A 15422-nucleotide genomic window follows, 5' to 3' on the forward strand; every position below is an offset into this window, starting at 1 on the left:
AGCGGTTTCGCATGTTGTTGTTGTGATACGGTTTGGCGAAATGTGGCGGTGTGCGGTTTGTGATCGGGGAGTAGCTACCGTAGTGGTTCAGAGGCTGGGATGGCGGCGGGGGAGTGGGAGTCTCCACTGGAACGACTCCTGGACGTTTACTGAAATAATGCCCGCCGTCATCCCAGCGTGGGCGCTGTTGACCGTTTGTCATCTCGGCATGACTGAGAGAGTTTGTGCGGTGGTGGAAGCTGCTAACCACCGGGCTGGAGCACTGACTACGTGTCCCGGTTCCTAAAGGTCGCCCCAACGCCACGCCTCGCTTATCACGACCCTGAAAGATTTCATCCAGCAGCGTGCTGTGGAGCGGGAGGCGACCGTGAAATGAGCCTCCGTTGGGTAAAATTTCATCATCTGTTAGCTCGTGATTCCCATTAAACTTGTGAGACACCGAAGACTGATCTACAGCGATTTTGTTACCCAGCATACCCTGCTGCTGCAGCCCGTTCGTACCCTGCTGCTGCATCAGCCCCTGGTGATTGGTGTGGTAGAACCCATTTACAACCCCGAACAGACTCCCAGTTTGCCCCCCGTTGCGAATGCTACCCCCGTTCCTATTATTACACCCATCATCCGCATTGCTGTCGTTTGCACCGCTGTGGCCCCTGGGAGCCCTGCTCTTTGTCACGTCACATTCACTGTCTATGTCGCTGCAGTCTATGTAAGGAATAGAGGAGTTGCTGCCTTTGTTTGCCCTGCAGGATGGACCTGGTTGGAGGAACTGCGGGTCCGGCGCTGATCCGTTGCTGTGGTGGTTCTGTCGGGGCTGAATGGGGTCGGTGCTGGGTGCCGCCGGTGTGTCGTGGAAGCCATTGGTGGTTGATGTGGTCGCTGGCGGCTCCTCTGAGCCGTTACATTCAGCTCGATGGCTCAGTCTGGTTGAGTCGGGCTGGTCTGCTAACTGGACAGACATGGCACTCTGAATGAGGAAGAAGAGCAACAGGGCGACAGTTGAGGAGAAGCGTTTTAAACTCTTATTTAACTGAGCTTGTTAAACTGAATTCCTAACTTTGAATAAAGAGGGCGAAGAGAAAGCACATTCAGGCACATTCATTCCCCAGAGCTGCTCGGGACAAAAACAGCTTTGTGCTTTTGGCCACAGAGCAGCTCCAGATTTAAGTGATGGAAGGAAGTAATGAAAACAGACACAAAGCATCTGCAGATGTGTACGACAAGTTAGAAGGAATATTAAATGCAAATAAAAACAGCACTACGGATGAATAAAGGTTAGTGTCTGTTCGTACAAAGGGAATACTGCAACCCCCAAAATATTATTTCTATATCAATTACTCACCCTTTATAATAATTTGGGAAAAAGAGAAGTTTTTCTCGCATGCCTCGACGGTGAACCAAGAATCCAAACATTTAAAAACAGCAAAACTACATCGAAACATCTTTTTACAAACTCACACACAACTCAGGCAGTATAATCTGAGACTCATTATCAAGTCATATTCTCAATACTTCCAAAATGAATACTGAAAGCAAAACTTTTCTATGCCTTCTTCAGAGCCAGACTCCATTGACAAAACTAGTAATTTTAGCTGGCTGAACACAGGAGTTGCTGGTCTACCACTACATTGACCAGCTAGATTGGATGTGTTATTGTGTGACTTTGGTGAGTCTGAACTCACACTTTAAAACACCAAAGTGCCCCAATAATGCAAACAAACTCAGTGAGCGAGACAGCGGTAGACTAGCAGCTGCATTGTTCAGCGAGGTAAAATTACTGTTTATGTCGATGGAGTCTGGCTTTGAAGAGAGGATGGATATTTTCCATGTTTTTGGATTCTTTGTTCATCTTTAGGACATGTGAGAAAAAAAGTTTTCTTCAACAATGCAACATTACAAAGGATGAGTAAGTGACATACAAGTGCTCATTTTGGGGTTGAAGTATTTCTTTAAAGTGTGTATTACCTCTTTTGGCACTTGCGATCTGAAGGACGAAGACTGAGGGGACATGCTGCTGTTGGACAGAATCTTACTGTGCTTCCTGAAAACAGAGGACAGGACCGATGAAATCTTGCGTAATAATTGCTATTTCTTTGAAAATCTAAATAATGGACGGGGCTTCACCTCTCAAATGGGACTTTCTTGAGCTCTGAGTCTTTCACATAGTCGATGATTTGCTTCTGGGTTCGACCACTGCAGGTACAAAGAGAGACAAGCAGGTGAGGAAGAATAAATTAAAGACAAGTGGTTGTTTCCTGTTATTCCCTTTCCATCTTTTCCTTACCTGAAGCGGAACGAGGATCCTCTGGTGAAGAGGATGGGCTTGGGTTTAGGTTTTGGCTCCTCAAAGAGCCTGAAGAAGGCGTGATACTCCACACAGATCTTCCAGAAGATTTTACAGCAATCCCTGCTGGCCATGGCAAACTCCAGCGTGTCATGGTGGGCGTTCTGCTGGAAGAGGCAGCGGCAGATTTTAGTAGAGATGGAGGGAAGAAGAGACACAGGACAGACAGAAAAAAGGGCAAAAAATGAGGGAAAGTGAGAAAGGAAAAATGTTGAATGGACTTACAGCGGGGTCTGCTCTCAGTTTTATCAGGAACCTTTTGCGTTTGAAGCTGAGCTTGCGAACCTTGGACCAGTTGAAGGAGTTAATTTTCGTGTACCCCTGAATGAAGGAGAAGACATTGTGAGAAGCTGATTAATATTCATGAAAAATCCATTATCTCACAGGGGTAAAGACAAATTGGATGAATTCTCAATAGAGATTGGAATTCAAAATATGTAGTCTCAGCCTGACTCATGCTGGCATTTTCTAAGAATACAAAAATACAATCTCCGTATCCCAAAATGTGGATTATTGATTCCTATGAATCAAAGACACATAATATAGAGATACTTCCTAGTTCTCTTTACATCTTATCCCCAAAAACAAGCAAATAATATCATTAGGTGCATTCTTCTCCCTAAGTTAAGAGACTGCAAAGACAAATGGAGGCTTATTTATTACTGTTTACATGTACACTAATATTCCCCTATTATTCAGAATATGACAGTATTACAAATCTGAAACGGGCCATGTAAATAATCTCTTATTAAATATTTAATTCTTACTTCTTCTACTCTTACATTTATATTTTGCACACTTGTAGTATGATGCACAAACTGTATTCATACATATGTATCGTATTTCTTGTGCACATATTTGTACAGATTTAATGTGTTTATATTTGTTATACAGCACATCTCTTTATAAATTTAATATTTTCTTATATTTTTCTTGTACTTTTTTTAATATTTGTAGCGAAATGCTAACTTTTACAAAAGCAACTGTGACATCTTCTAATTTCCCCCAAGGGACCTATGAGCGATTCTAAATATGTATCAAGAAAAAGTAACATGCAACAAAGAAAGATCTCTAAAGCATATTATGCATGACCCTCTACCAGAAAATATTTAAGGAATTTACAGATCATACCTCAAACCTTGAAATGCAGCCTTGTGCTTGACTCTAAGATGACTCACATTTCAGCATAACTATTATAGATTGTCAGTTGGTTGTTAGTTATGATATTTATGGATTTACCTGGAAAACCAGCACCCCGATGTGTGCCACAGCCAGACTGAGTTTAGTCCCCTCTCTGTCCTTGGCTGGGTGCAGACGGACGCCGTACATCTCCAACCGCCGGGCGATTTCCAGCAGCTGGTAGTCCGACTCTGCAGGAGTCTGTCCACTGTGGAGGAGATCAACCAGTCCATTAACTCTTAAACACCTATATCGATGCAAGTTTTCTTTTGCTGCGTTCAGGCACTTTTCATGAGCATCTGATCTTCTGAAACCGTAGGAAATTGGTTTGAGACATTTGGAAAAAACATAGTAAGCAAATTGGCAAAAAATGACACAAAATTAGCTATACAAGATATTATTTTTAAAAAGTCCAGAAAAGCTATATATATCTAATTCTTATAATTTAAAAAACTTACAATTATTGAATAAACAAATAAGCACTTTCTTTGTTCATTTTCTTGTTTTTTTTTTTTTTTTACTTTTCTTTTTCTTTTGCTTATTTTCAAGTAATTCTTTTGTGTCTCCTGATGAAATTTCTTGCTGACTTTTGGGCCATTTGTCATTAAGTTGCTCATTGCTTTGTTTCCATGTTTTTGAAATAAATCAAGCCATTTAGCAGTTTTCAAAGGGTTAATTATCCAATAATTAACATGCCAATCAATCAGCAGCTCTTTCTCAAGCTTAAGCAAGAAAAGATTTTGATTTTTTATTTTATTTCTTTTTTTTTCTGTTAGCCTGTAAATAAAGTGTCTCCACAGCTGTAGGAGGGCACCAGAATGATTTGTCAACATTCATCCCTCACCAAGTGTCACTGTTTGTCCTGTGTAGATATAAGCTGTTCGATGTGACCAATCTCAGGTTTCTCTCAGATTTATTGTGAGTGCAGAAACAACAAACAGTCTTAAAATACACCACAGCATCAGATGGCAATACCCACTGTGGGACGGAAAGAAAAACTGCCACAAAAGAAGTTTGTTTCCTCTCAAATCTGAAAATAGCTTCCTGTTTCCTGTATGAGCTGCTGAATTAGCCACTTCCTTCCTGCGTCGGCTCGGGGAGCTGAGGGATCGGGGAGGAGGGTGTGTGTGGTGTGACTGTGACAAATAATCAACAAGTCTGTGGTTTGGTTTTCAGCTCTTGTCTGTGGTTAAGTATGAGGTTTTCGAGGAATTTGCATCTCCAGAAAACAGGGAATTTATTGTGTATTTGCACACAGTGGTGAGGAAACGCAGCTCTAATGTAAATGCGAGTTGTGTCGCATGAGTGTGTGGTCCCGGGGGCACAGAGGGAGCGCAATGTGGTGTGTTTGCAGATAGCCACCTCTGCGGGGGAGAGATTAAAAGTGTGTGTTTGTGCATGTGTGTGTGTGAGGAGTTGTGGTTAAAGAGATAAATATCTCTGCAGGAGAGAGACTTAATATTATGGGCTGGGTGTAATTGTGTAATGGGTGTGTTTGTGAGCGCACGTCTGAATGAAAAGATATACATCTGTGTGTGTATATGTGTGTGTGTGTGTGTGTGTGTGTGACTTGCTGTGGAAGTTATGTGTGTGGAAGTGTTTATGTGAAAAACTATTTCTCCTGACACCTTCAAGCTTAACGCAAAACAGAAACTGATCCGCAGTCAGACTGAAACTCGGCTTAGTACTGTTTTCCAAGCGAGGATAATCTTGACCAGCTGTTTACAGATAAATACTGCTGCTAATGTTACTTTGGGTGGTTCAAGGTGCAGCTTACACAAGAATAATGTGAAAATTAAAGCCTCCAGCACACATACACTGAGAGTTAAGTATGAGACATTTTGTGTCCACCAATTTACTCTTTAAAACAAGCGCAAATTGATTTGATGGAGATGAGTAATTTAACATATGTGCTCACTCACACATGCTTGCGGTGGCAGTCAGTGATCTTGTCTCTGATGGCGTCCTGGTCGGGCAGGTACTTATTGTGGAGGAGATGCTGCCAGCTTTGGGTCTCATCGAAATCTCCAATCTCGGCTGGAGGAGGAGAGACAAGAGGAAGGAGAGGAAGGAGAGGGAGGTGGCAGAGGGGTGAGAATTCAATATTTATTGACAATGAGGAGAGAAATAAAGGTGAGATCATTCAATAAAGACATTCAGGAAAAGAGGAAATGGCATAGATAAAGAAAGCACGAGTACAAGCAAATAGAACCAAAAAAAGAAAAAAATGCATTGTACTATTTTTCCTTTCTCTATTCCAGTTGATTTTTTATTCATACCCCGTCCTAATCTATTCTACTGTAGATCAGATGAAGTGTGATGAAGCGTGCGTCTCCCATCTGTTCAATACCAGCGATAATAAACCCTCGTCATGTACAGTACCACCCTGCAGGTGCACGTACAGGCTTCAGCACTGACAGTTACCACGGCAACCAAGTGATATTCTTTAGCATGCTGTGCAGTGAGCCCCGCCGCTGTCTGCAAGACTGAATTGAATCCATAAATTCTACATCCTTCACATATGGACCTGAATAACAACGGCTACTGCGACAAAGACACATAGTCTGACGAGTACATGCCCGGCGGCAAAAAATATAGAGTTCACTTAATTCAAATATCTAAATAAAAGAGAAAAACTGGTGCTTTATGTAACTGAGAAGACAATGGAATGAAGAATGAGGGACAGGAGGGCTACATATGAGCTGGGATCATGTGCTTATACTGGTGAAAATCTGCCCTGCTGGAGTGAGATGAATCCTCACAAAAGATTTTAAGATCCTCTAAAAGGGGACCTGCAATGCTTTTATATTCTGTCTGCTGATACACTATGTCAGTTGCACATATTAATCATGGCCAAAGTTTAACACAAAGAGGTAAACATATGTTAAAGTAATCCTGTAAAATAAAGCCTCCAGCTTCAGAGCATTGTGAATATCTGTTTCCATCATTTTTCTTCTACCTTCGAGACAAATTGACGTCAGCTTGTGATTGGTTTCGTTTTTTGGTTATCTGCTCCAGGCACACTACTGCAAGTGTTTACATTACATACATTTCTACCTGTAGCTACACGCTAACTTCAGGGAAACATATAATCCTGGTTGCCTATGTTGTTAATTTCTCCCCAGTTTTGGATTAGATTTTCTGCTAGGACATGCCAGGTGGTACTCGTGATCTTTTACTGTTAATTTTTCCTCAGCAGAAAGTGCCACTATAGGCCTACTGCATCACAGTCATACCCCAACTGCAATAGTTGGGTTTCCATCCAAATGTGGTGCAAATTTTAACTGAAATTTCAGAAAATCTGCAAAGCAAAATGCAAAAGTACGTGCTTTTCTATCCACTATTGTGATGCAATCATTGGGAGTTGGTTGATTGAGGCAAATGTCACTGCAGAAGAGAGCACAATGACATAAAGCTCCCCAGTCAAAACTCAAACGTAGGAAAACAATGGATGTATAACAATAGAGAGAACACTGGGCGATGTTGTTTTGAAGAGAAGATGAAGCTTGCAGTGGCCTAATACTTCATGACTGTATGTCATCATTTATTCGCTGAATCTGTTTCCTGAGCCGCATCTACCCTAACTTTTCTACCTCCCACAAGCGTAAAAATGTTTTCTTCAATATTTTAAGTTTTTTTTTTTTCTAATTTTTACATAGATTTTTTAATGCACTAATTAAAAATGTGCATTAAAGAAGGTAGATGGAAACACCTAATGACGGTACAGAGACACAGAGATGCAGAAGATCCAAAAGGACAAAGGGTGATTACAGACATTTCAGGACAGACTGTATGTGTAAAAATACATTGTTACAACCATTTAAGCATGTAAATGTGTAAATCAAATTAGTATGGACCTGAAAATGAGCAAAATAGATTCCCTAGTGTTCAACTAAATTAGCTACACAAGCTATTATGAGCGTTGTTAAATAGCCCCCAAAGGGAATATCCATCACGTGTTTATGTCCATGCACACATGCTTCTTCATTAAATTGGTTCCCACTGTGAGACTAAAGACCTTCTTTTAGACGTGGAATATGTAAAATAGCTGTCTTCATCAAGCTGCTCAAGTGATGTGTTTTCATTATTCAGACATTGTTTGTGTGTTGTGGCTTTATTTAGCCTTAATGCTTGCATTTACAGCGTGATATCTGTCACCTGGTGTGTGAGAGGAACGGATGAGAACAGCAATGAGTTTTAAAAAAAGCTATGATAATAAGAAAGTGTTTTATTGTTCTTTCACAGACATCTTGTGTGTGTGTTGCACTTACACTGGATGATGTGTGAGACCATGAGAGCAGCACTGGTGTCGTTACAGATGAGACGACCGCAGGCCAGGTCGCGCTTAATCTGCAGGGCAAACAGATACCTAGAGAGAAAGAGAAAGACAGAGGGAATAAAAGACACAGACAGAAATAGAAAAGAGCGTGGGAGGGAGAAGAGTTGGAAAGCAAGGAGGTAAAAAAGGTTATTAGGTTAATGCACGCTTTATAAACTCAACTGTCAAAAGCTATTCCATTACCATCTGGCATAAACTGCTGATAATTTGCATCTACTGACTTCAGACGAATCTCTAATTGAGTTTATGCCCTTTTCTGTTAATCATTACACAGTCAGCCACTCCAACATGATCTGCACATGTTGCCAGGTCATGACGCTGCATTTCGATAAACAGCAGAGACAGCAGTGAAAAAAAAAGCAGTGAGACAGCTGACCTCAAAACTTAACAATCAGCACTAAGACAAAACACACATAAATTGTGTCTGTTTCATATTGTATCTTTCAAGGATTTGTTACATATTTTAGGATAAAGCCAGTAGAAAGGACAAAAATATGAGGACAAACAGTGGACTGACCCCCAGAGGTGCACATCTCTGTGTGTGATTAATGGTGCACAGCAGCTTTTTACGTGATATCCAATTCAACCTTTTTATGACTGCATAATTATCTCTCTAATAAAGTTAATGAGGCTTTGGCGAGTTTCAATATCTTTTTATTTTAGCCTTGAGTAATTCTTGTTATATAAAAACGCTGCACCACTTTCAAGTGAAATACATCATGGCGATTCAAACTCTTAAAAGACACCAGAGTACTGTTTTAATATATTAGTATAAATGCATAAAAAATACAGAAAACTTTAAGAAGAACTTTTAGAAGATTAAGAAATATATATCTGATATTTATTTCTATATTTCCGTGCAACTGCATTTAGATTTTGACAATAGGTAGGAGATACTAACCTCTGCATTTATTTCCTAATTTTTGCATTTATTTATTTATGTCTGTAATTAATTTTGGCATTTTTTCATTATTTATTATTTTACCGAAAGCTGATTTTATTGACAAGAGTCCATGTGGAATATGGAGGATGGAAAGTGACATGTAAATACATACATTAAAATGCACAAATAAATAAAATAATAAATAAATGTGTTTAATATGTTGCTATAATGTATACTGGAGCAGCATGGATTGGCCAGTGTCCCATTTTTAATAAAAAGCTAATTTCAGCGTTTTATATCTTCAAAAATATCTTTCTTCCATCTGCCCGTGTACATATTTGGTCTGTCTGCGCCCACATTGAGCATCAAAGGAAACACTGACAGCAGTGAAATGCTGTGAGAGCCAAACAAAGAAACATAAAAAAAAGCGGCTGTGTGCCACTTCCTGTTTGACGCTGGAGTCAGCTGGCTCACTTCAAGACAATATGAGATCAGTGGAATAAACTGGCCAGCTGAGAGGCAAAACAACGTCAGTGGAAAATATGTAAGACGTTCTGCACTGGCGATGATGTACTCTTATGAAGTCAGAGTTACGATCCTTGAGATTTCAGTCCTTAACTGTTTTGTTGTTTTGTAGGAGCATTTTTTGGTGACTAACAAGTACATTGCATTATTTAATGAAGGACAAAATTGACTATAAATAAACAAATAATCAATAAATAAACAAAAATAATATTAAAAATAAATGAGTAAAATAAAAGTATGTTTAGATACAGCAATCAATAAATAAATGTATCAATAAATACTAGAATAAATCAATAACTATTGAAATAAACAATTTAAATATCAAATAGGTGAATAAAAAAACAAGAAATAAATGCATAAATAAATAAATAAAAGTTGATCATAAAAAGGACGCAGAGAAATATATATATATTATATTTATTTCTACATTTTTATACAACTACATTTATTTTTCAGTATTTCTTCTTCTGTATGTGAAATAAGGTCCTACCATCTGCATTTATTCCTTGATTTTGTTTTATTTCTGTATGTATTGCATTTTATTGACAAAATAATCACAGGAAATGCCAATATATACATATAAAAAGGCCCAAATACATTTTGAAAATGCTAAAATTAGTATGTAAATAATGTAATGAATGCATAAATAAAGAAAGAAATGCAAAAGTTAGGACCTCCTCCCTCATTATGACACAGACATACAGATATCAATAAATCTAGTTGTACAAAAATGTAAAAAAACAAATATAAGACATTTATTTATTTATGTCCTGTTTAATGATCAATATTTATGTATTTATTTTCATATTTATTTTCTGATGCTCGTGTCATTTTTCCTCCTCTATACTTCCTGTGACTTCTAAATAATAAAATCAACTTTCAGTAGGAAATCTTCGGTCTGCCTAGTAACTTATCACAGCTCTAAATCAGATGCAGTGAAGTGAACAGTAAACAGCAGGCCCATATCAAATTACAAAACTGGGTTACATGAATCTTGGCACATGTCAGAGCGTCTGCGGAGAAAAGTTTCCTCAAAAAAGCCTTGTAGGGTTTATAAAAGTCTTGTCCAAGTCCAAGATGTATCATTTTAGTTATTATATCATTAGGAATGATAGTGCTGGGATGTGCAATGCAAAGTGATATAATAATAAATGATTTTAGAAATTATATGTGATATTAAAAGATCTTAAAAAATCTTAATGAAGGCAATTTAAATCAACAAAGGTAATAGCGTACTCTGCCATTAACAATGAAAACTACTACACAGAGAGGTAGTTACAGAATGTAAATACACTGAATGGCTGCTGTTGGAAAAACGCAGATTTGAAATAGTTTTAAAACCAGAGTTTAATTATAACTGTATTCAGTTTCCAAAGATCCCCTCACAGATAAGAGGCTCTACGCTCAATTCCTGCTCGGCACTCGTCTCAAGTGAACCCAGCTGGGTAGCAAGAGACAACCACAGCATTATGGGTAAAAGTGGCCAAATGTTTTGCAAAATGGAGCTGCACTGTATGAGCCTGAATGAGCTCAGACGAGCACAAACTGAGCTGTCAGACTAAACAAAGCAGAAAGGCAGACAAGATGGTGACTGATAATTCACACTTTCTGAAAGAGGAATTGAAAAGGAGGCAAAGAGGGAACATTTATCCGAAACAATCTAATCTCTGGATGTTAACAGGGCAAAAGAAAGATGCTACTCCAGATACAGCTGGATCTTTAAAATTACTTAACATTAAAAAATGTCTTCCAGAGAAAAAAAAAATTAAGTATTTTTACAGTAAAACAGCCAAAAACGATGGATCAAAAGTGGTCCGGGCATTCATCTCCTTTCAGCTGGTTTGGAGCCACGAGTGTTTTCAAGAGTCTGCTTCCCAGATGGACAAAAAAATGTTGTTTGGGTCCAGAAAAGCCAAAAAAACTGTGTTTGATGTTGTGGCGTGTGGATATAAATGTGTAATAAATGTTAATGGCTGACAGAGGACGACAAAAAGTACAAAACAAGATGCAAACATATTGTAACAAGGCGGGTGCTGTATGTTCAGACGCAGCTGTGTGAAAATCCTCCTGAAAAACATTCTGCCCAGACGGCAGGCCAAAATCAAAACAGCGTGTCTTTTAATCTGAGAAGTTCCTCCTCAGATAGGTGTGGTTTCTGTGTCGAGAAGACTTACCGAGTCAGCTCCTCCAAGAGCTGTGTGTGGTCAGGAGGGAAGAACTTCACCACAAAACGAAGGATGGTGTTTTTAGGCCCTGGAGGAAGGAAGAGGAGGGAGAAGTCAGTGATTTAGAGAGATTTCAGTTCATCTGTGTGTAACATTTACTCAATGACTGTGATTCACAAAGTATGACTGGCTGTTCTCATTGAAGAGATGGTCAAGTGTAAGACGTTGTGTTTATTTTGAAAAAAAAAATTATCTGTTTTTAAATCTGCTGAGATACTCACGTCTGATCTGTTTCAGTGTCGGCTTCAGCAGATCCAGCCACACCTGCAGAGAACAGATCACAACTTTACTGTTATTGCTGTGAGTCAAAGCAGGGCTGCAACTGATGATTACTTTCATGATTGATAAATCTGACAATTTTCACGATTAATCAAATAATCGTTTTGTCTTGAAAATGTAAAGAAAATGGTGAAAAATGCTCATCACAATTTCCCAAAGCTGTACCTTTAAACTGCTACTTTCGTCCAATCAACAGTCCAAAACCCAAAGACGACCCCACACTGACATCATGCATCATTTACGATCAAAAATGACAACAAAAAGCAGCAATTTCTCCCATTTAAGAAGCTACAACCAGCAAATATTGGACATTTTTGCCTTAACTGACTATCAAAATAGTTTGTGATTAATTTTCTTTTTGATCAGCTAATCAATTAATCATTGCCACTCCACATCAAAGACTGACATTTGAGGACCTTTACCTAAATATCAAAATCAAAAATCCTTATAATAACCTTTATTATAACCTTATAATAAAAGCCAAATGAAACAGTTCTTTCCAGCAAACTTCCTGCACACTATTTAAAAAAAATATTTGGAAACTGGGGAGCCATAAAATCAGGCTTTACCCAGTTAGGCCTACACCAACTGGAGGCACATTTTAACTGATATGATATGTCGGGGAGTTTATTTATTATACCTATAAAATTCAAACTATAGCTAACAAAAACAAGATAAAACCACTCAGTTATCTACTTGACGTTTAGCTTCATGTATTTCTGTATCTTTCTGTGAATGTTCGCTGACATTGTTGCCGTTATTTCTCCAGCATTACATCACTTATTCCATCGATCCAATTCAAAAAAACAGTTTTTTAAGCCTGAGGCGCTGAAATGCACAGTGAGAGTCCAGTGTTTGAGTACACTGAAGTATTTGTACGAACATTTTGAGAGATGAATGGGTCTGACTGTTGCTCTCCAGTTAACTTTCCCTTCATTAGGAGATTTTTTACGCACAAATGCCGATTCTACCAGCAGATGTTAGCAGCCAGAAATGCAGCAGAGACGATAGCATCTGCAAACACCATTGAAACAGACAGCAAATTATTACAACCAGCTGCTCCGTCGTGAAAAAGGTGGAACAAGTGAGTGCAGGTTAACACCATATTGATGTAGATGAAAGGAGGATAGGCAAATGGGAAGTTTCCATGTGTGCAAAATGTGGTAAACAGAGCTACCTGACTATGAGCATGTCGTCGGGTGGAATTATAAATTCCAAAGGGCTAGAAAGACACCCAAAATATAATACAATGCATGTTTTTATGCTTTGATGGCTGTAAGGTCAAAAATTGCAGTTTGAATGGGATTCAATGGTGCATTTGTTGCATTTAACACAGTCTTCCTGAGTGTATGCCATATGCATAACCACAGCCAAAATTTTAAAAAATGAAGAATGAAAAGCACATAAAATGCACCAAACAGTCCCTATGGGTTAAAAAGGTTTAGACCATAAATTGATGCAGAAAATGCGCATACGGGTGCATTAAAAAAATCACCAGAATGCAAAAAAATCAAGTTTTTGATGCTCTAAATTTTCTGGCAGAGGAGTAATATAATATAATAATAAATAATCAGAGTGAGAGAATCAAAGAAAATACCTGAAATTTTAACTTGAGCCACATGTCAATCTGCAAAAACAACAAGTAAAATAATAGAACATATGTTAACATATCCCACTTTAAGTGAGTCTCATACCGTCATCTTGCGCTGGTCCTGGTACTCCAGTCCAAAGTAGTCTCCCTCCACCAGATTGAGATGAGCACAAACCAGGTCAAAGAGCACTTTGCCGGGGGAACGTTGCTGCGGGAGACGAACAGAGGTGGAAAAACACAAATTCGATTAAAGGTAAAAGAGGAAACTGGAGGGCAGGGGAGGTGAGAGGAGGAAAGTAATGCAGGGAGGCCACACAGTGTCACACAGCATCTCATCACGGGAGTGCTGATAATGGAATTGAGCGGATTATTTATTTAACCTAATAAGACTCCACATGTGTCATCTACCTTTCCTTAGAATTGCATGTTACTTTCGTCCAAAAAAAAGTTGGAGGAAGGTGAGGGAGAAAACTCCTGACTCGTGCATCTCTAACAAGCCTCTCCTCCCTTAACAAGCTGCTGAACTTTGACCTTGACGTGAGGTCTTGGATTCAGGTTTGGGACTAATGAATAGCTGCAGGCCGAGGCTCAGTTGGGAGTGCTCAACCAGCATGCCCCAGGAAAAGTGTTTTCTTCGTCTAATGATGTAGCTATACCTGCTGCTGGCAATGCAGAGGAAGAATTGCTTTGTTGGCAACTTTAACAATACAGAGTCCAGTTTTCTGCAAAACAACGTCGGGTTTGGAGGAAACACAGGAGCTAAATCATGTGACCCAAAAAGAAGAAGATAGTGGAATATGGTGCTTGAGATTTACATTTTACCATAGTTTTGTCTGGACTCATTCAGCAGCAGTATGGCAAGCTCTCCTTCCCTCTTTCATCTTTTTTTGTTGTTGTTGATTTAAATTTAAAAAATAAAAATGAATAATTAGGGGAACTCATTGAAACCTGGGTTGACATCAGTTTTCGTGTGCTGCATTCAAATGCCTTTCATGAGAATTTAAACCTTTGAAATCAGACAGTTGAAATATGGCTAAAAGGGCAACGAGCAACTTGGCAAGAGATGTCCTGAAAACTGCAAGAAATTAGAAAAAGGTGACAATACATGACATGATAATAATAATAACCTCATAATAATAATAAAAATAATAATACTTTTAAAAAGAGGGGAATTAATTTAGCTCTTTTCAGGTAATTTTTTTGTTTTTGTCTAGATTTTGTTTTTGTTTTTTTGCTAATATTGGGCTCATGTTATTGTCACTTTTTACTTTTTTTTGTTGCTAATTTTGGGTTATTTCTAACTGCTCAAGTCCAACTTGTGACTTGAATCCACACCTCTGAATTTTGATATTTAATTTCCACTCGTGAAAATGAAATTGCTGCCAGTCAGCTGTGTTGATTAAATGTTAAAAGGGCTTGTCAAAGCAGCAAGAGCATCACAAGCATCAAACAACCTCTGCTCAAGAATTTCCAAAATAGACACAGACCTGAAACCAAAACCCACGATTAGCCCAGAATAATTTTCTCTGAGGCAAGCTGCATGGCACCACCCTAAAGAGTAACAGCATACAATTATATACATTCAGTGAGACTGATGAGATTTTAATGAAGTGTAGTTACATAATAGTGAGCATTACTTCCTTTGACAGGCAGATTTAATTATAGCAGATAAAAATGTTACATTTGTGTGTTAAATTCACACATTCCTCCTCTTTTGATTTTCTTTGATAATATATATTTTCAATTAAAGGAAGCTGTAGTGGACAAATAGCAGGAGTTTGCAAGTGCTCACAATATTTAAAAAAATCACAAAGCATGCGCTGTTGTGAGACACACCGTCAACGGAAATTAAAAGACTTAAGAGAGTGAAAAAGGCCGAGAAGAAAAATGAGCAGGAGAGGAATCAGAGCGGTGAAGGCCAAGGTGTGAGCCAAGTCTGTCACCATCTGGCTACCGTGTGTGTGTGTGTGTGTGTGCGAGTCAATCTGTTTCTGTGTGGTCAGTCTGTCTGTGCGGACACACCCACATACTGTACTCACACACACACACACGCGCTA

The 15422-nt window shown here is 38.8% G+C and overlaps 1 protein-coding gene across 1 annotated transcript in view; it reads right to left on the bottom strand.

The window, feature by feature from the left end:
* Window positions 1-15422, bottom strand: part of LOC121962944 (FERM, ARHGEF and pleckstrin domain-containing protein 1-like) — a 71122-nt gene that overhangs the window by 20501 nt on the left and 35199 nt on the right. Inside the window, exons 3-13 of the mRNA XM_042513283.2 lie at window positions 13469-13573; window positions 11717-11759; window positions 11445-11523; window positions 7795-7892; window positions 5446-5560; window positions 3584-3731; window positions 2570-2665; window positions 2285-2451; window positions 2125-2193; window positions 1966-2041; window positions 757-967 (exon numbers count right to left, since the gene is read on the bottom strand). Of these exons, the coding sequence (XP_042369217.2) occupies window positions 757-967; window positions 1966-2041; window positions 2125-2193; window positions 2285-2451; window positions 2570-2665; window positions 3584-3731; window positions 5446-5560; window positions 7795-7892; window positions 11445-11523; window positions 11717-11759; window positions 13469-13573 (1207 nt within the window). The remainder of the gene's footprint in view (window positions 1-756; window positions 968-1965; window positions 2042-2124; window positions 2194-2284; window positions 2452-2569; window positions 2666-3583; window positions 3732-5445; window positions 5561-7794; window positions 7893-11444; window positions 11524-11716; window positions 11760-13468; window positions 13574-15422) is intronic.

This window comes from Plectropomus leopardus, chromosome 24 (assembly GCF_026936395.1).
Source record: "Plectropomus leopardus strain MGB_pleo_1.0 chromosome 24, ASM2693639v1, whole genome shotgun sequence".
NCBI lineage: Eukaryota > Metazoa > Chordata > Actinopteri > Perciformes > Serranidae > Plectropomus > Plectropomus leopardus.